At 38.6% G+C, this 21,890-nt stretch overlaps 1 protein-coding gene across 1 annotated transcript in view; it reads left to right on the top strand.

Annotated features, from left to right (window-relative positions):
• The first annotated feature begins 223 nt into the window (after positions 1–223).
• The window catches only part of xirp2a (xin actin binding repeat containing 2a), a 55,424-nt gene continuing 33,757 nt past the window's right edge, over positions 224–21,890 (top strand). The window contains exons 1-3 of the mRNA XM_058612334.1: positions 224–354; positions 5,374–5,446; positions 5,899–6,314. Coding sequence (XP_058468317.1) covers positions 6,102–6,314 — 213 coding nt within the window. The 5' untranslated portion in view covers positions 224–354; positions 5,374–5,446; positions 5,899–6,101. The remainder of the gene's footprint in view (positions 355–5,373; positions 5,447–5,898; positions 6,315–21,890) is intronic.

Here is a 21,890-nt window from a genome sequence, read left to right as displayed (position 1 = left end):
AAGCTGCGTGTGTCTTCACCGTTGAATGAAGATGGACAAGCTAAGAAGCGCTGCAGAATAACTAAATCGTGGCTGTACTTAGCAGTTAAGCTAGCGACGTCATCGCTAACATGCTAGCATTAAAGCTAACATGCTAGCATTTAAGCTAACATGTTCATTTAACTTAATTTAAGCAATTTCTTCAGAGCCTTTCAACAACAAACGGACGGATTGGCCGAAAGAAAGTGACAGGTCATGAGAATAAGTGGTTACTTCTGAGGTGACGACATCCACCAAGAAACCCAAAGCACCCTGAACCTCTTGTCTGACCGGAGGCAATGGAGTCTGCAGGAATACCTTTCAGTTTCTTCTGGGGTAAGTTTTCATCTACCTTATGTTAGTGTTCTTTCAAAGTCACTTACAGGGATCTGAAAAATGCTTTTTTATGCTTGGACACTGTCTTTTAATAATCCACTGTGCGTTTTATAATGTTGTGTGGCTACATTGTTATTGTTATTGTTATTGTTATTAGCTAGCTCAGTAGTGTTGTTTTAAAATGCAAATGATATGCACATCGAAAACTTATGTTGTATTATAAGCTATAAATATATATATATATATAAATACATATATATATACACATACATACATACATACATATATATATATATACACATACATACATATATATATATACATACATATGTGTTGTTTTCAATATCAAATCAACTAGTAGCCTATGTAAAATCACAAAAATATTTATTTTTATTATATATTATAATATTATGTATATATATTAATATAATATATATTATAATATTTGTTTTGTGGCATTGTCTGACTTGAGCAGTGCAGTGGACTGGTTTGCAACACCCAACAGCTTTAGAGTTGGAGGAAGAGAGAGAGAGAGAATAAATGACACATTATAATATTTCTGTCTGTAGTTGCTTTTAGAAAAGACAAAAGAGACATCATTTTAGGTCTTTGAGCCATATAAGTTTGTACACAAAAATGTCATATTTACTCATGTCACTGAGAGAAATATAAGTGCATAAATACTGTAAATATGTTGATATTATGCCGGTACAGAGATGGATGGTACTATACTACTGGTTATAGTTTACAACACCCTATTACAGCCACTGTAGTCACCAACCTGAGGCCTTTAATAACGGCTTTAACTGAACCTTGGACTGAGGCTGGATTAAATATCCTAATCCAGCATTTAATTAACCTGCTCTTGATATTGCAAACAAATATTGTCACTGCTGCTGCTGCTGCTGCTCAGAAGTGACTTTATGACTCCGCACCTTCATAAACAAAAGAAAAACACACATGAAGTCTAATCCATCCAACTGAACTTGCATGTGTATGATGGTTTGGCTTTACTGTCACACACAGTATTTATTTACTAGCCTATATTTCTTATAATACACACACATGCTGTTGACATACACTGTAAAGCTTTAACACCTTTAACAAAAGCTTTTTTTCTGAAATGATGACATCATCTGTATTTGAAAAAAAGAAAAAACTATCATGTGTTTGTTGGTATTGAACAGCAGATGGCAGACTTTGTCAAGAGAAGAGGTGACAGTTATGAGCTGAGGATTCAGCATGGACACCCTCATATGACATCATCTTAAATATAATTTCAGAGTGACTTTACTTAAGCAATTATTAATATAACATTGGGTTTATTTATTATTTATATTAAGACAACCATAAGCACTTAGCAGGGCTCTGCAAAACTGCAGGTAACGAGATTGAATTAAGATAGATAGATAGATAGATAGATAGATAGATAGAGATATATAGATAGAATGGTTAGTAAGTCACATTTAATGCTGACAAATGTTGGTTGTATAGCAATAATTAAACTTATATATTGCCCATTTAAAGCATGTCAGTCGTTCGGCTCTGCAGTTTCTAAGCAGAGGAACCTTTCGCAGCGTGGTTTTCGGCGATTCTTCACTTCAAGCTTTTATTTTAGTATGTTGTTCCTCATAAACCACGACTCAATGCTGCGGCCAGCTGTGACAGGTGTGAAACTGGAGAAGACGGTGAGTGCAGTGTCTTTGGAGGAGATTGCTTTGGCTAAGAAGCAGTCAGGAGAGCAGATGGTCTCTCCGTCTGTCTGGTCTGTTAAAAAGAACACCGCAGGCAAATCCCCAAGTCAAACAAGCCAACTACATGGCCCTGGATGATCTCAGAGCTTCCACTCGTAAGCCTCTCTTCTCCACAATAAAGAGTTTAATCCACCCAAACGTACTAGTCTGTAATTAATAGAGTTGTAAAAGAGATACTTAGAGTCCCACAAAATGGACCATAATGGTTATTACTCAGTATACGAACATAGCCACGTTAGCCTTTGCTTATTAAGAGTAATACCATAATAAATACAAAATAAACCTTTAAATTAAACATCTTAACTGGTACTGTACACTGGACTATTTATGAATACAGTGCTTTTTCACAACAACTCAAAAGTGTGTTTTTCACAATCACCCATTCACTCAGTGCAACTGCTGCAAATGTCTTGTATCATTCATACAGTTTGGCAGTGGAGGAGCTAAAAATCATAACAAACTGCCTGTAATGCCTCTAACGGAGACATATGATGGTCAGATTTTGTGTCTTTTCAGTAGCTTTTAATCATCAAGGTTCCATCAACCATAGGATGAACTGCCAATGCTGCAGTTCCTCAACAGTAACTTTACTGTAACCATCACAATTCTAAAGTTGCGCTAACTTTTTATTGTATTATTTATTTTGACGTATTTTAAATAAAATAACACAAACTCTGTTTTGCTGTCCATTGTTTTACCCAACGGGCATGTGAAACTTTTATTTCAGTCCGTTTTATGTGGGAGGCCCTTTTATGTTTTGTGCTGCAGCTTCCTTATTTATGTATTTATGTGCTTTCTTCTATGAATTTATTTTTGTCATTTCATTTGTTTAAATGCTCCATTTGTTTGCTCTGGAAGTTTGGTCTTTGATTTATTCACATTCTTTCAGAAAAAGCACAAGTGGTGTTTCCAAAGTACAGGTTGAAATTCCCTTTGCTTTCATTTAAAAATATTTATTATTATTTTTTTTTTTTTTACATATAGCAGGTATTTTAGTTCCAGCAGCTTTCAAAGTAGCCCAGACAAGAAAACAGAATCCTTCATCCAACACAAAGAGAATCCGTCTCCTCCAGGACTGCATCCAGTGTTGTAAGGTGTTTGAATAACACACAGGAAGTCAATAAGTGCTGAAATACAAGGAGAGTAAAGCTCTGCACACAGGAGACGGACGAGGGACACAATTAATATGTACCAGTGCTACTCAATAATCACCTCAAATCATAATTCAAAAGGCAAAATAAAGAGATACGGTTTCTGTGACATGAAACTTCTCATTTCTCTCCATATTCAACATCTTCACCTTAAAAGACCCACTCGTGTGTGTGTGCGCAGTACAGTGATACCACTTTACATCCCTGTCCTCTGACTCCATCAGATGACCTGTATGTGTTATAATGAAGGTGAAGTAAAGCCTCAGTAACTGGAGCAGTAGCTGTAATTTGATCTGGACTGACTGCTGTCTCTGTATGAGTGCCTAGAAAGTGAGCAGGAAGTATCACTCTGTATGTGTGTGTGTGTGTGTGTGTGTGTATGGGAAGCACAATGAGTGGGAAATTCCAGGAGTCTGTCTGGAGGTACGTACATAACCACTCCACTACTCTTATTACATGACAGTAAGACTTGATTCAGCACTTTCCACTGATAATGAGGTGCCACATGGATCTATTCTTGTTCCATTTATATTTTCTGGTAATGAGTCCACGTCCATTATTTATAGCATGCTGTGTTACATAATATTACTTTTGCTCGTACTACATGCTTTATCTGCTGATTTATTTTATTTATTTATCTTTCTCTTTGCTTTTTTCTCACTTAATGATGTGATCATCTGTCTGATTTATAGGTGCTTTTTTCAGTAAATTGTCAATAAGGACAAACAATCAGAGACCAGAAAAATACAGAGCCTCCAATTACCCTCAGTCCATTATACATGGCTTTGGAATGTGACTTAATAACTACATGGTTTTATTATAACTGCTGAAAACAATGTTAAAATCATCCTTTTTCTCTGAATAGCAATTAACAACATCAACAAACCAAAAACAACACGTTACTGTATGTACAGCACAATATTCATCATCTCACAAAACCAGAGTGAATCTTTTTGTTAAGTAAAACTAATTAGTGAAATATTTTCATCCTTACTTGTAAAGTGTGATTTGTGTGTGTGTGTGTGTATACAGTCTGGCACCGTAGACAAAGTAAATGGTTATTCCCATCCGCTTATCTTATCGCAGGGATCATAATTTCAGTCTGTCCTCTAAATAAAAGTAATCTGGAGTCCTTGGACAGGAATTTCAACATGGGAGCAAACACAGAGGGTCTGCCACATCTTTTATTCAGTAGGAGCAGGCAGTGTTTTACCCTGGTGGATTCTGAGCAGGAAGTCTCTCTGAAGCCCCACTAGGCCTGAAATAGTGTCTTGTTGTATTAAAGGAAAGCTGCTCCGGCGCTTGTGTTTCGGGACGTGATGCTTGCTGTTGCATTGAATTTATAGCCCTACACACTGTGTAGACGGTGCGTGCGTTTGTGTGCGTAGCTGTTTTTGCTATGCAACGAATCAAGATGCACATCATAGAAAATCTGTTACGCTCCATTACTCTTTGCAGAACATGCCCCTTAGTGGCCTTGTATTCTCTCAAAATTGACTTTTCTGCTGCCGAAACGAAGTCCCGCAAATGCGAAGGTGATAGAAATTGAAAATGGCATAATGAGCTAGAAAGACCATTGTGTTTTTTTATGAGTAACTGCTGTAAATTGAGTGGCGTAAGAGGACACAGGATCCAGCAGAAAGTGACACAGGTATACCTGTGGCCCTCTCTGAATAATGTATCTGCCACTGGTATAAATGGAGTGATACTGTGTCCTCCAAAGTACTATCAGATGCATATATCATGACTATTCATTCATTAAGATTGGATTATCTGGATTGCCTCTCAATTTCTCCCTCCCACTTCACTGATGTATCTATTGTGGATGTGAATGAGTATTTCAGGCTTGTGTCTCCGCTGTCGTCGTCTCAACCTGATCCTGTAATTAAGCTGTCATTCTTTTTCAGCTTCCTCTGTCTGCATCGACTCTCTCCTCCATCATTTGACCCTTGCTTGTCTTTCCCGGCTCATATGCGTTATAATAGGGTGAACTTTGAATTTTTGTCCCTAAATAACAAAACCCAAGTCCCCAAGACTAAAAATGTAGCACAATGAAGCAACAGTCACATTTTCACAAAGAGAAGTTAATGTGTTCATTTCCCTTTTCTTGCCAGGATGAAGTTCAGGAAAACACTCCCTAGGAAGTGCTGGTGTGGCTGGATATTTGTCATCATGGCTGCGTGGCAGGTGAATGGGGTTCATTGTTATGGTTCGCCCTTGATTTGATCAGGAATGAGCTTTCCTGTCCACACAGAACTGGTGTTAAACAGAGGATGTGTGAGGCAAAAAGCTGTTAATCTGTTTCCTGAAAACCCACAGAGGTTCACTTTTGACCGGTTCAAAAGTAAAGATTCATCTATTTGAGTTGTTCTTTATTCTTTCAGTTTTAGGGGTCCCACAATCCATATGTCACAAAAAAAAACATACAAAACAAGTGACATTTATTGTAATGATAATAAAAACTTATAATCAATAGCATTTATCCAGCTCGTACAACTTATATCTCAATTCTTTGAGCTCCTATTCAAGTTTACATAGGCCACTTGGTGTATGAGTAATTACAGGACAGGGGTAGAGTGGGAAAAAAAAAAATCGCTTTCCCTGTGAACTTTTTTCTTTTCTCCTCCTCTTTCCTCCAGCCCTTCGTTGTGCCTGCACAGCCCAGAGAGCCTGACAGACAAAGAACTTTCAGCCAGACCTCCACCTCCATTACTCAGCCTTTCACAACTCCCTCTTATTCTCCGTCACCTTCTCACCTCTCGAGATTCACGTCTTACAACTTCCCCTCCAAGCACGGGCCTGAAGGGAAGAAGGGAGGGTGAGATACAGTTTCTGAACAACAATGGAAACTCAATCTGGAAATGGAGAGGAGGTGGCGAGCACAGTGTCGGCGACCTCAGGCTTCGTTTCCTGTCGTCCCTCTGGGCCGCAGGTAGAGACATCAGACGATCCAGTGTTAAGAGAGGACCTGCAGGCTGCTAAGAGGATTGAAAGGTTTGACATCCCACTTGATAGTCTGAAGAGGATGTTTGAGAAGCCGGCTGCAGCAGACACCGTGAGTACTGCCACTGTGGATTTTTACTTTTCTATTTTGATGTCAACTGTACTTTCCTGTCCAGTGACTTTCCACTTTCCTCCAGGTACACAGCTGCCCCAGGCTTTGTACTCTGTAGGATTGGCTTACTTGTGTTAGTATTGTTATTATTATGATTCTTGTAACTAATCATAATAATAATAATACTACAATTCTTATTCTTAATACAGCGTTTATTTAACCAGAAAAGCCTCAAAAGGGTTTTTTTTTTTTGCAATGAAACAGGCAGCAGCACATTCAGCAGGGTTACAGACAGACTAAATATCTAATATCCATGACATTTATAGAGGCATGCGATATTCTAATCATAAAATATCCATCCTAAAGAAAAATTAAATATAGAACGATAAAGCTTCAAAAGATACCCCATGACATTTACAGCATTCAGTGGTGAAACAATTCATTGTTCAAACATCTCCAGTTATTCAACGTTGGTTTAAAACATTGCATGCGAGAGCAGCGCTGTAAGATTCTTCAAGCAATTTAGTGCGGATATTTGACACATTTAATAAAAAATAAGGTCATAATATCCACCACTTAAAGGAGTAATTTGAGACATTTGGTTTGAAGGTAATAAACCTATAGCATTTCATTTTTAGATCAATATTGTATATTTCTGCACAATGCAAAAGATTCAGGACAAAACAACCCCCCTCCCTCTCTCTCTCTCTCTCTCTCTCCCTCCCTCTCTCTCTCTCTCTCACTCACTGTTGCTTTGGTATGATTCATTTGTTAAAAATGTGTGGTTTTCTGTCATTTCCTTGACTCTGGTGAAAAACACAGGAGGAGCCTGGCCTCCTCTCCTGCTGCTTTGCTTTTCCATCTCGTCTGGCTTCTCTGAGAGGAAAAATCTCAGTCTGCTGGAAGTAAAGTGGATAATTATGAGAAAACCTCCTTCACCAAATCCCTGATGAGTTGATGAGTCAGAAAGATGACCTACTTTTATCCCCCCGCAATATCATATCGATGCGTCACACCGTTCTGAGGCCAATGAGGTCAACGATGGTGTCTGAAAACATCTCACTTTTCAAACCTATAAAAATATAACCCTGCAGAGGCCACTTGAGCCAATGCATTATGGGTCATGTAGTTATCAGCTGTTGCAGACACTCACCAGCTGCATGTGTGCAGTGCCACTGGGCTGCTGAAATTTGATACCCTGTTATTTAAGGCCTATATTGGGTTTATGGCTAAGCAGGATTATAAAAATAACCCTGTAATTGGTATGTCAGCTGCTGCTGCCAATGCTGGAAGCAGCACCAAACTTCTCTGTCTGGCCAAAGTAGAGAGTGACGCAGAACAAGTAGAATCAAATCACATCTGGTTCCTGAGATGAAAGCTTTTCGCAGATTACTGCGCTTTAATGAGCCACATCACCAAAGCACGAGATAGCATCTTTGGAGGTTTTCTTGTGCTCTCTCTCTAATATTATCCTTATTTTTGTCATCACACATGTTTGGGCCTCTGTGCTATCAGCCACTGCACTCTCTGAAGATAAGAGCCCTGCTTTGGCTTTATTGTGACTCCTTTACTTCCCACAGCGTCTCACTGACCATTAGCTTTCTGCCACTTTTCCATTACCGTCATTTTCTCACACATTTCACAGGCAGGGGTCACTGAGGTGTGTGACTGCATGTTGCAGACTGTGATAAAGGCATTAAAGCAGCTAAAGTAAATATTGTTATAGTCCCAGTGGGTAAAAAGAGGACTGTGTGTCATGTGACAAACCCACAGAGAGTCATTTACAGCAGCAATAGGCAGCTGTTTCCTGCCTTTGCCAGCTTTGTGAACAATACATTTTTCACTAACCGTGCAGCTGCAAACACCACACAGTAATAAAGTTAGCAGGTAAAAGGACTGTAGTGGAACATTTAAGATCCACAGAGCCAGATTCTGCTCGCGGGGGGTTGGTGAAGTTAGAAACTTTGAATACTAGACTTACATTTTTATGAGGCCAGACACACAACTCCAAATGAATGCTAATGTTTCTTATTATCTGTTGGATGTAAGCAGCTGTTTGCCAATTGCTTTCAACTTCACACCGCTGATGATCTCGCGACATGAAATGTATGTATTTAAAAACTGAAAAAGCGGTAAAATCTATTGGATATGTTTTTTTGTTTTGTTTTTTTTCACATAAAAAGCATTCTGGAAGTTAAAAAAAAAAAGGGACGGAGAGATGAACCATCAAAGATAGTTCTTCTTTTGAACAATTAATTAAAATTTTGATCTCTTCTTGAAGTATGGGCTCCTTATCTGGAAATGATTGCAAAGGAATGGAAAGGGAATGGTTTATGCCAGTAAACTTCCCCCTATATACTCTTTATCTATGTTGGTTCAAGGAATGGAATATTGTTTTGTGATAAATTTAACTGTCAAGAATGGGCATCTTATTATTTTTGTATGATTTATTTTTATGGTTATGATTATTTTACTCTTTCCTTTGCTCGCTACTGGTAGGTTTGTTTTATTTGTCTTAAAATGTCTATATTTGCACACTGCTTGTGCATTTGCAATGAAAAGTCAAGACAAAGGTTAACCAATAGATCAATTATCAGTTCATAAGCGATGAATCTATTAATTATTTCAGTGTTGTTTGTGAGCAGCATACATAGTAAAGGACTCATTTGTACCAGGATGTAGTTTATGGCCAAAGGAAGAACTCATTATTCTAGTGGTGATAGAGGATTTATTTTAAAACAATTGTTAACCTTGGACAAGATGGGAAAGTGCATGACACTGATGGAAACTGAGCAGCCTTGGTGGACGTTAGAACGCTGTGCCTATTTTCTTTAGTTGCTGTTGCTGTTGTTGTTATGTAGGCTTAAGTATTACATGTATATACTGTCAAAACATCAGCTTTCTGATTTGACAGTGTTGTTATTGTTGGCAAATGGTTCCAATAATGGTTATGATGAAAGACAAGTGTTATAATTCCTATAATTGCTACTGAGGGCTTTGAATGTGAATGTAAACATGTGGCAGTACAGGGTGTTTGTTGCTGCCGGTTATCTTGTTTTTGTTACACTGGTTTAATCTCTCGCGTCTACTCGCGGCATCATCCAGATTTATGCCTCTTAACTATTGTTCCTCACTTTCACATTTCACATTTGTTGTCTTCTCTTTAATATACTAAATCCTCATTTTTCAATCCCTTTGGAAGAGAGACTCATTTATTCATAATCTTTTCCAAACGACAAACTGTACAGCTGGTCAGAATGCCTGTCACAAGCTGCCATTGCAACACATGCTCCGTCTTGGAATTGTATTGCGAGTGCTTACAGTCTGTTCTTTTCCTTTCGCTGTTGTCAGTGTTAATGGAGCATATGGGCAATGTTCCCAGATTCCCAGAGAGAAAAGAGGACTAAAGCTCTGCAGCCGACTGGTTATAAAACATGACCTTGTCTTCAACTCATCCGTGAGGCTGACTTTAATATTTGATGATGCACCATATTTTTCTTTCTTTGCCCCATTTCATTTATTTAAACGCTGCAATTTCATTGGACGGCCAGTCATAACAATGAGTGATGGATTCCCAAATGACCGCTCAGCTGTGGCCAAAATCCGCAGCAGGACAGGACAGTGCTGCATCTTCAGCTATTGCACACGTGTAGTGATTCAATGATTTATCCTGAGTGCAAAGAGCGTGTTTTTCCACTTGTGTAGCCGCAGGATTCTCCCGGGACACTGGCTTGTGTTCACAGCATCTGTCTGACCTTCTGGTCAAAAGAATAGACATGTGAGATACATTAGGACGGCCCTGTTCTGCAATGTCACATGTGACCATATGGAGAATTAAAAAGAAAAAAAAAAAAATCCCAGAAGCTCACATGCAAACACTGATAATTCATTTATGAGAAATATGCACAAAATCAGGCACTCTAGAAAACTTTTCATGATTATGATTTGGCTCATTAAATGGACTGTGCATAAATTAGCGGTTACATAACTTTAATGTTTCTAGCACTCATGACCTGCTTGACTTGCCTGTCGTTCCTGTTGCTATGGCTGCTGCAGGGCAGTAGGTGGCAGTGTAGCATCTGTGGTGTCCACCAACGTTTATGAGGAGGAGGAAAAAAAAAACATGTGCTCTTCCTCAGTTTATCACAGTAGCCCGATGTTAATTGGTGGGTTAGGCTGTCGGATTATCGGGATTTGTGGAGCTGGAAAACGATCCGATTGTGACGCGTTTAGTTCAATTAAAGCAGAGAATATCAATATTTTCGTAAGCAAACTTACTTCGTTTTCACTCTCAAACTTCACTGGTCTGTTCTCTCATAAGCTTTATTTATTTACTCTTTTTATATTATTTGTTTTCTCTCCTTTTATTCCTCCTGATTTATGTTCTATCACTAGTACTATTAGTCTCCCTCTTCTTACTTCTGATGGTGTTCAGTCTTTGTTTCTTTTGTTTTATCTGCCATAAATACAGGCTGATTGATTGATAAAGTGATAAAGAATTTAAAAGGATTTCATTATAGGGGATGAAAGAACTTAGAGATAGTAAACAGGACAGTGTTTTTATGTGGTTGGCTCATGTGTTCTCTGGCCTCTGACCAAATGTGGTGCATAAATTCATAAAGTGGCACTATATCTCTGGAATATCCCAGTGCTTTATTTTCATAACTGTCACTGACTCCAAGTCACCCTCATGTTTTTTTAATGTACGCGGCTGAATGGCCTGCAAATGATCCTCATCACTTTCCTCCTGTGACAATATTTTCTCTATAAAGCTTTCATTATATGATCTCAACAAATGGCCTGTTTTCAAAAAAGGCAGCCTTCATTGAAAAAGACACCAAGTAGAGCAACGCGTACATATTCAATGCCTTCTCATCGTTCAGGCTGTCATTTCACAGTGTGCGTCTTTATCCTGGCAGACTGACAACGTTTACACGCTCAAAGAAGCAAGAGAAAGCTGCCTTAAAGGTACAGCATTTAGGATTCAGCATCATCTATTGGGACATAAAAAAGTGGCCTTCTGTTATTGTTTACACTCGGCTCTTGATCTAACTACAGTATAAAAGGCTCATTCTGTGGTAATGAAAACCACATTATTATTATTACTTTATATTCCATCACTGCCAAATGATTCATTTCACCAAGTCTTACTCACTGGTCCTTTTTGGCTCACTTTGGGATATTTTCCAAAAAGAACGATCAATCAATAGTCACCATTGTTCCTAAATGCACTAAACTGAATGTTGAATAAACTAAAAGCCACAACGTGCGCTGTGAGAAAATGATCCGGAGCTGATGAAGACGGCGAGGTCCTCATCAAGTCCACTGAGCTTGTAAAAATTCCATTAACTTCCACTCGGCATCTCTCTTTTCATCTCACTTCTACAGATTCAAATCTTTTAATGGAGCTGGCAGCAGAGCCGTGAGTGACGCATTGCTCCTCTGCTGCGTGATGATGACTTGTTGCTGCCTTGGCGCTGAGAATAGTTGCACTATTACGTGGTTTGTCAAACGCAGCTTGGAAATCCCCTGCTTCACTTGGCTCATTCAGACAAGTCATTTGTCCACCAGTTGTTTGTTTTGTTTAAGGATACTGCAAATTGGAACATATATTAGAATGTGCGCCGCAGTGCTGTCAGGGCTTTTTGGAAGCCTGTGCATATTTACTGTAATGTATGATAATCATTTATTTTCTGAGCTGGATAATGAATATCTCATATCTCCCAGCTATGCTTTCCCCATTCACATTGTAGTGGGGCTCAGACTGTCTTTTCTCTAACACAGCTTGACACCCACAGCCCTACAACAACATATGTGTTCAACAATTAGCCAAAGACCTTGAAGGCTCACTGTTTTAATAATTTATTGTATTTACAACACTGGAGTATACAAGTTGGCACACAAAACAACACCGAAATAAAATCTAATACTTCATATTTGTAAAAGGGTTAACAAAAATGACCTCATTCAAGGAATTGCAATATTATTATTTATTATTACAAATATTTTCATAAATTGTTACTAAACATACAGACCATATTCTAAAAATACAACGATTAACAGAGAAACTAGGTAGGCCACCTTTGACCTACATATTATAATGACATAGTGACATTTTCAGTAGTCAGTTCTCATTTGTTATGGGACTATTGAAAAGAAAATCAATGTATACCACTGAGGCTATAATGTCCCATTACCCACGATAATAACATCCTGATTCAATTATTTTTTTCCACCATGTAAGTTTATTGTGTTATCAAACGAGCACCATGCTCCCTTATACAGACGAGATAATTTGGTTTGACATTGTTTTTGCCGGTATTTTGTCCCAAAGAAATGTATTGCTTTAATTAAAAGCTAAATAATAAATAGGATGTGTCTTGGAAAGAGCCAAGATACAGTATTTTGTACTAATAGGAAAATATCACAGTTTAAATATAATGAATTTTGGGACTGTGGCTATTTTAGATACCAAAGTAAGTATCCATTATTAATGTATTATTATATCCCTCATGCTGTACAGTATGTGTGTGATTTCACAGATTAGCTGCCTCACTGTATATTTAAATAATAAAAAATGCCCAAACCTTGAATCAGAACAAAGACAGATTTTTCCATATATTATTGATTTCATAAACATATCTTTTGAATCAGGCCCCTGCACGTCTACAGTAAAAATAAATCCTGTTGCAATGTTACAATTTCCAACGCAACATATTAAAATGAATCATTTAAATAATAACAGTTATTTAAGGCTTCATTACAAACTCCAAACTCTCTTTTTATATGTCGTTATGACCTCTCACCCACACTTTGGGAATGACTGCTCCAAAGGGTATTGAATTAATTCAGTGTGATGATTGTGCATCATAAGCTAATTCTTTTCAGGAAACACCTCGGGGAAATATTAGGAAGTAATGGAGCTGTAAAATGTAACATTGCCCCCAGCTTTCACAACAATCCATCATGCAGTTGCTTGGATATTTTATTTCAAACCTCATGGAGATGCTGAAGTGAAAAGCAGGCGCTCATTAACGTCATGCTGAACATTCCCACGGGAAACATAAATGTTTTAAACCAAAAGTCATTGAGATATTTTGGTGTTGTTGACCAACACGATGGACCAGCAAAAGCCCATGGTCACAGTTGGTTTTATATAAACTCCAGTATTCTAAGTGACATGAAGTTTATCTACCTGCATGAGCTTGTATTACACACTAATATAATTATAGACTTAAATCCCCAGAATATCTACGAGGCATGCAGCATGTCAGCCGATGTCAGAGCCATGATTCAGTGTATATTTGGAGAGGCTGAAAACAGAGTCGGAGCACAAGCCGAGTTGGAGTCGTCATGTATAAATAGTGGTGGCGGATGATGTTGGCATTGCTTACCGAACATTATAGCACGCAGCCTGATGAAAGAGAATGAAATGTGATTTACATTCATTGAGCACAAGGCTATAGGGTGAAAGCAAGGAATGGGAGTGAATAGGAGCTGTGGCAGGAAGGCGAGGAAGGTGATCGAGATTCAGAGTGGATCCGCAGGGTCGAGGGTGGGGAGAAATCTATAAGTGAGAATCAAAATGAAGAACGGGTTCATATTCATGCAGGTGAAGCAGGTCAGAGTCTGATTAACAAGTTATATTAATGTTTCAGTAATGATAAGTGTCTTCAGGCTCCTGCACCATCACTCACACTGACAGTTCTCTACTGCCTGTGATTCTCAGCCCCAGTTAAGATCTAATAATCAGGAGAATAATGACCACAATACAGAATGAACAGCTCGACACTGAATGTACTGTACAGCAGTCGTTCTCAGAGACTGGGTTGGGTTCTGCAGGAGATTTTTTTCCACCCATTTGTGTTAAGTTTATGTTCATGTCTTCAATAACATGCATAAAATCAAATCAAATCAATGTATGACACAGAAATGTCTGGGTAACCCTTTACAGAAATGTCCGTAAAAAGAGTCGTAAAACACTATATTGCGTGGAAAGTCTCAGGATATTGTGAATTGAGAGTTATATTCAACACAGTATACTTAGACAAAATACATAACAATTAATATTTGGATATTCAAGCTGTTTTATGTTATGGCCTGTATCTTGTGACATTGAATGTTAAGACAGATTGTAACAAATGGAGGAATCCTCTCCCTTTTTCTGAGCACTTCAGGGAACTACGGTGGCCTATGTGTGCCATAAAGGTTGTTGTTTTAAAACTCTGACTGGGCTGTCCATTCAGGCTGAAACATGATGGCTCAAAAAGTGCACATTCAACGCTTATTCTAAACATAAAAACTGTATTATTTTTTATTTTAAAGCAATTACTTTTGGAAAGTGTATTAAATTTCTGCCAATAAACCCTCCTAAATGTTACAGACTGGACCTTTACACTGTGCTTCATATACAACCCACCGGCCTAGATTAATCATCTGCTAATGTCCCTGTTAGTTTTCATCAGTGCATACACGCAGGGACTTTCTGTAGCCAAGCTTCGAGACTCAATCACTGGATGTCTGTCAAAGTTTAATTTTCCTGCTGCTCACTAGATTTAGGTCAGATTTGACATTTGCAAATTGACTCAAATGGCCAGACTGTCACTCTCCTCTGCTTCAGCAGCACACAGTTGAGAGTGTTTTTTTAAAAAGGCACTTAACCCTAGAAATGGTGGAGGATTTGCACAGAATCGCAAATGCCGTATTTTATTTTTAGGCAAACCGGAGTGAATCTCTTCAATAGTATTTGCCTTTAGAGAATCTGTGACTTTGAGGTGTGAAAGTGCTCCTTTCATTTTGAACGGTCCTACTTTATGTTATCTTTGTTTTCCCAGCAGTATTACACTGATTCTATTAGGGCTCCATCCTTTCTGCTAAAAAATTATGCTCAGCTCCATCACGCACATGTATACTCTCATTGTCTTTGATTTAAACCGTCTATTTAATTAAGAATAGGAAATAATACCTATCTGTCCTTCCTGCAGCAAAGCTGCCCCATGAGAAGCGTTAGTTAGTCTAAAAATAGCAGCAGGGTCAGTAATGACCTCCAACCACTGCGGCGGTGAAGCTGCTCAGTGGTCAGCAGCAGACAGCTACACTTGCACCGAGAAGATCCCTCGTGTAATGTGCGAGGATCAAAGTCGTGGAATATGTGAAGGTGAACTGTCAAGAGCAGTCGGTCAGTTTGAGTCTGTCAGATTTGGCTCTCAGTTGCCAGTTTTTGGGAACATGGAGCCAAGAAAAAAGTATTTGGATGTCAAATGTCTGTGACTGAAGGCCTGGAAAATCTATTTTTTTGCAGAAACGCTGACATCTTGACAGAATTGACCTTTAAGAGGACAGAGGATAGATAGTCCATAATGGAAGAACTTGTTATGACTTAGTAGGAATGGAATTTAATGTCAACTGCTACCGTAACAATAAAGTATATGGGATCAATATGGAGTCTAACTTTCCTTCCTTCCTGAAGCATCTTTATCATTTACAGAACATACCACACAGTCTGTTTTTTTTTTCTTCTTTTTATTATAGAAGTTAACGCTGTAAGCGAGATAAAATGAAGCAGAAACCACAGCAGTGTTCATTAGTCAGAAATGGAATGGTACATTTTGACAGGACAGCACCACAAATGCCACTGAGGGAAAACTCTGACTAACTGTTGCATCATTACATCTAAAAAGGAGAGACAGAAAAAAAAGACAGCTCCACACAGCCTCTCTCGCTTGCTCAAGATGAGATAAAAACACACAAAAAACACAACATTTTATGTGTCCAAAAAATAGCCAGCGAGCTAAATGAAGTGTAAGCTCTGACCAGAGCAGCACAGATACCTGCCATGAGTGTGTTTATCATGACAGAGCTCCAGTATCCAAATCACTTGTTTGTCTATCATCATAAATGTGAATCATGTAGCCTTTTGGCTTTCACTTTGAATTTCTATTCATTCTGAAGTTGTTTGTTTTCTCATTTGTTTGTCCACTTTCTCTGGCCGTCTTATTATTTTGCAGTTGACAAACTGTGGCGTGACTGTCTGGGTATTGGTCACCGTCGTCCTCCTCGGTCTGATAGAAAACCTCACAGCGTCCTTATCACCTCCTTGCACAGTTGTCTTCTGGACATCTCAGCCGTTTCTTTCTGTGGTTCATCAGGGTTTCTTTTTATGATTTAGACAACACCATTCTACAGTAGAGTGTACTCTGTCTACCATGTGTCCTTGCTCTTTCAGGCCCGCATGTCTTTTGTGCTCATATTTGTCCATGACCGCTTGAAATACTAATGTGGGCGTCCCTTGACCTGTTTTTCTTTAGTCATATTAAAGACGTCCAACGCAGAATGCACTACAAGAGACAAGTTGTACTGGATTGGAGAGGCAAACACTCATGGTGGAATGCAAAGAGTAGACAGACAGACAGAGAGAGAGCGAGATGGAGGCTGTGGAAGTGAATGTAATGACCTTCAAATGAAGAGTGCTCGTAGTTGCTTAGTACAGGTGACCAGAGGGTGAAAGAAGACAAACAAATAGCAGCTCTGGTGTTTTTTTTTGTTTTTGTTTTACCTTTTTGTCTGTGCTGCTTTTTGTCTATGTTCTAACCTCAAAAAGCTTTTCTGGTGTCATGTGACCGGCAAGTAAATGTATAAAATGTGACTTCTTTTCTAAAATAGTGTTTGCCGTTTGTCTCTGCAAATCATCCCTGTGATCTGGACACTGCTGGACGCTGCTTTGCATCCTTTATTAGTGGAAACAGATGGTAACACTAGGGTCTATTCACTGTAGTGTACAGTGGACCTTGACAGTTCTTATCACTTGGTTAATGGACCAAAGAGCAAGACTTACCAAATCCAATTAACATTCACTCCCTGTAAATGGCTGAAAGTAAAAAAAATATGCATTCATTAAAAAAAAAATAAATAAAAATAAAATCAGCCATGTTGTTGCTTCATGCAGTCAAGTCACGTTTTTTAATGACTTACCAGAAAACAAGTCTGAAGACTCAAGTTTGAGAGTTTAGTGACACGAGTGCTTTAATAATGTCTCTTAAAATGATCATTTGAGGCACTTATAGGCGAAAATGAGACATAACACAGAGTGAATGTTGAATGTTGTAGAATTACTCTGGAGCCATTGCTGTTATGTTGTGGCTCACTGAACCAATCTACTGGACTTATTCTAAAAGTTTATTGTAAGTACAATTTACTTTTACACGCACATTTATGATCATGGACCCCAGGCTGAAAAATCCCCTAATTCCCCTCCAAGGCATCTTGTATTATAGCCAAACACAACTTGGAAATGATATAATCATACAAGTTATATGCAGCAAGATGCATTATCTTCATTTAGCAAATACACAAGTAACTATAAATAGAGCTTTTGTATATCAGTCCATTAAGGGAACCAAAGAAAATTATGTCAAGCATTGATGTGTGATATTATTTTGACATTCATACATTTAACACACAGCATAGTTAATATGTTTTACTTCATATCCAATTAGTTCAAAATATAAATGTTGCTATGGATAAAACAACCATAATTACATGATTGGAGTGATTTTCTCTGGCTTGCCAAAGCTTCTCCAGAGCCACAAAGGACATTTTAGTTCTGGTGTTTCAGCCCATGACCAGGAGCTGTAATGTGTGAAATCAGTGAAGTGCCTCTTCAATGCCAGAGTCTTTAATTACCAAAAGGATTTCACAATTACACAGAATAATGGGGTTTTATTATGGTGGGTCACAATTACAGGGGGTGACGTTGTGATTACTTAAGCTTTTCAGCCTCAGTGAAATGAAGATTGCGAGTCTCAGATTAGTAAATGTTGTAAACACTGTTTGGTCAGACGGATTTTAATCAGAATGTGGTTTCCTCTTGTTCAACGTTGTCTTATAAACCTTGTCCACTACAAGAATGTAGCAACTAAAAATTTGAACTACTCCGATTCTACATTCAGTGAATTAGGACTAGTAATTAGTGATAATGGAAAGTAGAAGAATAGAAGAGCAAGCAGAGGAGAAAAATACCCAAATATGGTTTCTGTGTCTGTTGATCCATTCAGTTTATTTCCAATCAAATGTTTTTATTTCTCTGCATGTTTAGTTTTGCAACAATACCAATATGTATGAGTTATATTTAAAACTCATGATCCCCAAGAGTGACTCTTAGTTGTTCACATGCTCACATACAAGTTGCTATGTTTGTTGCTATGGTATCTTAGTTAAAGTTTACTTGTGCATAGTAGTTTGAAATCACTAAGTCCCAGTGATTGGTTTACAGTTGATGAAGCGCATGGGCAACGTCTGAGAGCAGCCACTTATGCCAACTAACACGTAAGGCAGCATTCACCGTCAGATTCACTTGTTCCAAGAGCAATTAGAGGGTGCTTGGGTGTGGCCCGACTAACCGCATGTGTGAATACACTCAATCTGTGTCCACACGATTCACATATGTGTCAAACGATTGGAATTTTCTGTGGTATCTACATTGAATTCAGTGAGGGCTCTCGCTGATAACATGGCTGTGGTCAGGGACAGAGGGAAAATGGATATTAGCCACTTAACAAAAGGCTCACTTAATATTTTTTTACACTTAAGAGTCTTTTCTGGCTTAAAAATAAAGTTTGTAAACCAAAATCAGTGATTTTTACATCATGGCACAGACACAGCACACTCTAGATGTAAGCAGTGAGGTATAATTCAGGAAAAAAGTAAGTAAAAGTTGTCAGAGGATAGTCCCAAAATAAGGTTGTAAGTGTGTTTAAGAAGTACATTTCGCTGAGATAGACAACCTTTCTCCTCCAAAATGTCACATCCAGTATTGAACCCATGGACCTTATTGATTTTGACTGCTCCTCAAACTCCTGCAAAAGCAACGTGAGCAATTTCCGACCTATTTGAGACCAAAGTAGTTGGATGGAAGCTCAATGCTATATTGTAGTCAAACTCACTTTAGTCATTTTGCTGACAACAGTGATCACCGCTGTAGTCTCAGGACCCCTGGTGGGTTGTGGAGGTACTGTGAGTGGGCTAGAGGAGAACACAGAGAAAGAAAGTTTTTTAAATTTGACTTTTGTCATGAAGCTTTAGATATTTGTTTTTGTGAATTGTTCCATTATGGATTTAGACGTTTTATAGAGTCAAAAATATAAGTAAATTATACAGAATCCTAAAGCCAGAAAGAAGATTACGCCTAGTTACATTTCGTTGGTTGAGGAATGATGATACATTTTCAGACTCTGTGTCATGAGATAACAAAACTCAACACACACCATACAAGTTATCTTTTTGCACATTCTCTCACCCAAATGACACATTTCCGTCCGTGGGTGGAGAAAAAAAAAAAACCTTTACGAATCAATTCTTGACGAACTGACTTCTGAGACTGACATTTTGGAAACTGAGGGCGACACAGGGGAGGGGAGAGGGGGAGGACAGATAGAGAACATTTGAGGAGAGAGAGGCGGACAGATCTCTGTAGAGACCCGCCATGCACCACAGCATGCCATTAAAGTCCTACTTGTAGACGCTGCTTGTCAGAGGACGAAAATGTCAATAGCTGATACAAGACAATCAGCGTAAATTGCAAAAGTCCCGGATCACTCTATATGCCCCGGTGATGTCACCGTCTAACAGGCACCGATGTGAAAGGTGGGGGATGTCAGTGCTTTCAGTTGCCATGGTTTCACCATCATCGTGGGTCCGACTGGCCTCTTTGTGGGCGTCTGTCACACATGAAGTGGTCCCAGATGGCCTGCACTGATTTCATTAGCTGAGCTACTTTTAAGAGGTGATTTTTTTTTGTTCTCTCTCTGTGGGATTATCTCTCATGACATGCCAATGCATTTAGACAGATTTCACCAACCACTGTCCCTTATTAACTCTGTCAGTCTGTAGCTCACACGCACACTCACACACCACCACCACCACCACCACCACCACCACCACCCTTCTTCCTCTGTGGCATCCTGCGCCAAAGACAACATATGGCAGGGACTCAAAGTGAGATAGCACTTGGTTTGCATGACACGTTGTGCTCAACCACTGCTGCTGTTCATCTGCTTATTGTATCTCATAAAAATTATTATACCGTCATACTCACTTTTAATCGGTGGAAATATGTGGTAAGATAAAAATGTGGTCGTTTAAAGGGCAGCGCCACTTAAATGGACTCAACTCACACACACACCAGTGATGGAATATCTTCATACTTTAGATAAATACATCAACAGAAATGTTCTGTCTAGAGATGACACAGAGTGTCTCATGTCATATACCTCTGGTTGTGTTTTTAATGCTCAATAATCTTTAAATGAAAACAGTATCCTGGTGTGCCAAGCTCTTGTCCTTGACGAGCTTTGTAAAGAGATGAATTGAGTTTTGGCTGCAGGATAACTTCACATTGTCAGTTTTTCTTTGCAGAATGATTGCCTGGGGCTACAAAACAACTTGTTTTTACCAGTAACATGATTCATTTTGTATTTTCAACGTCTACTGGTGTCATTACCAACTTCTGTTATTTCTCTGCTACATCCCATTGTGTTGGCTTCGTTCCAAAAAACATGTTGTATTAGAACATGATAAAAATCTTTTTTTTGATTTTGATAATAATAGTAATAAAACGTTCTTTTTTTTGTATAGTTTTCAAAATAAGGTCATATGGTTTATCAGGATTGTTTAAATAAAAAAATGCAATTAAAATTCAAATGCTCTATAGAAATGTAATGTGTGCACATTCTGTTTAACCCATCTCAAATGTGAGCAAAAATAATTAGAGCAAATCAATGTATTTAAATGGGAAACGATATCTTTATGTTCAGATGAAATGACACACGAAGACAAACAATGTGTCCAATTATTTCAATAATTACCATCAGTTTGACTACAATGGAAATAACTAGATTGCCGCCGTAGTGCAGTCCAAATTGACTTGAACTAATGACGCGATGACGCTCCAATTGAAGACACTGCTACTCCCTGGTCATTTAATAACCTCCAGAACACATTCAACCTTAATGACTTTGTGTCTCTGAGTGAGTTCAGACATGATCTCAACTACCGTATAGCCCTTTTTTTTTAGTCCTGGGGTAATTCTGTGTTTTATATCTGCTGTGATGCAACTGTAAAATAGAAAGTGAACTAGAAAATAGAAAATGTCCTTCAAAATAGGTCAGAATTGAAGTGGAAACAAGCCCAGCAGAAAACCAAAGGGAGTTTAATGTCTCAATCCCCTATAATGACTTTCATTCAGAGGCATTCACTTCCGTAACTTGCTTCACTGATATTCAACCACCACAAACTCACACACACACACTTTTCACACACTGGCCTGTAGAACATCCTCACACTTGTTCCCTTAATCATTCCCCAAGCAAAGTAACGCCCTGATGAAGACAAAATGCTGTGTTTAACGTCAGAAGTCAAACACGGAGCACTGGGGAGCTGTGGTTAGCAGCTGGTGAGCACCGTGTGTTTCTACTCCTCGCAGTTTACTGAGTTTCATTTGGTGTGAGTGGTGCTTCAGCAAGAGAGTGAGGATAACTGTGGTAGAAAGGGAGAGGTTATGTTTACATCCTCATTTTATCC

Source organism: Solea solea, chromosome 2, assembly GCF_958295425.1.
Source record: "Solea solea chromosome 2, fSolSol10.1, whole genome shotgun sequence".
Lineage (NCBI taxonomy): Eukaryota > Metazoa > Chordata > Actinopteri > Pleuronectiformes > Soleidae > Solea > Solea solea.
This window is presented reverse-complemented; position numbering and strand designations above follow the sequence as displayed.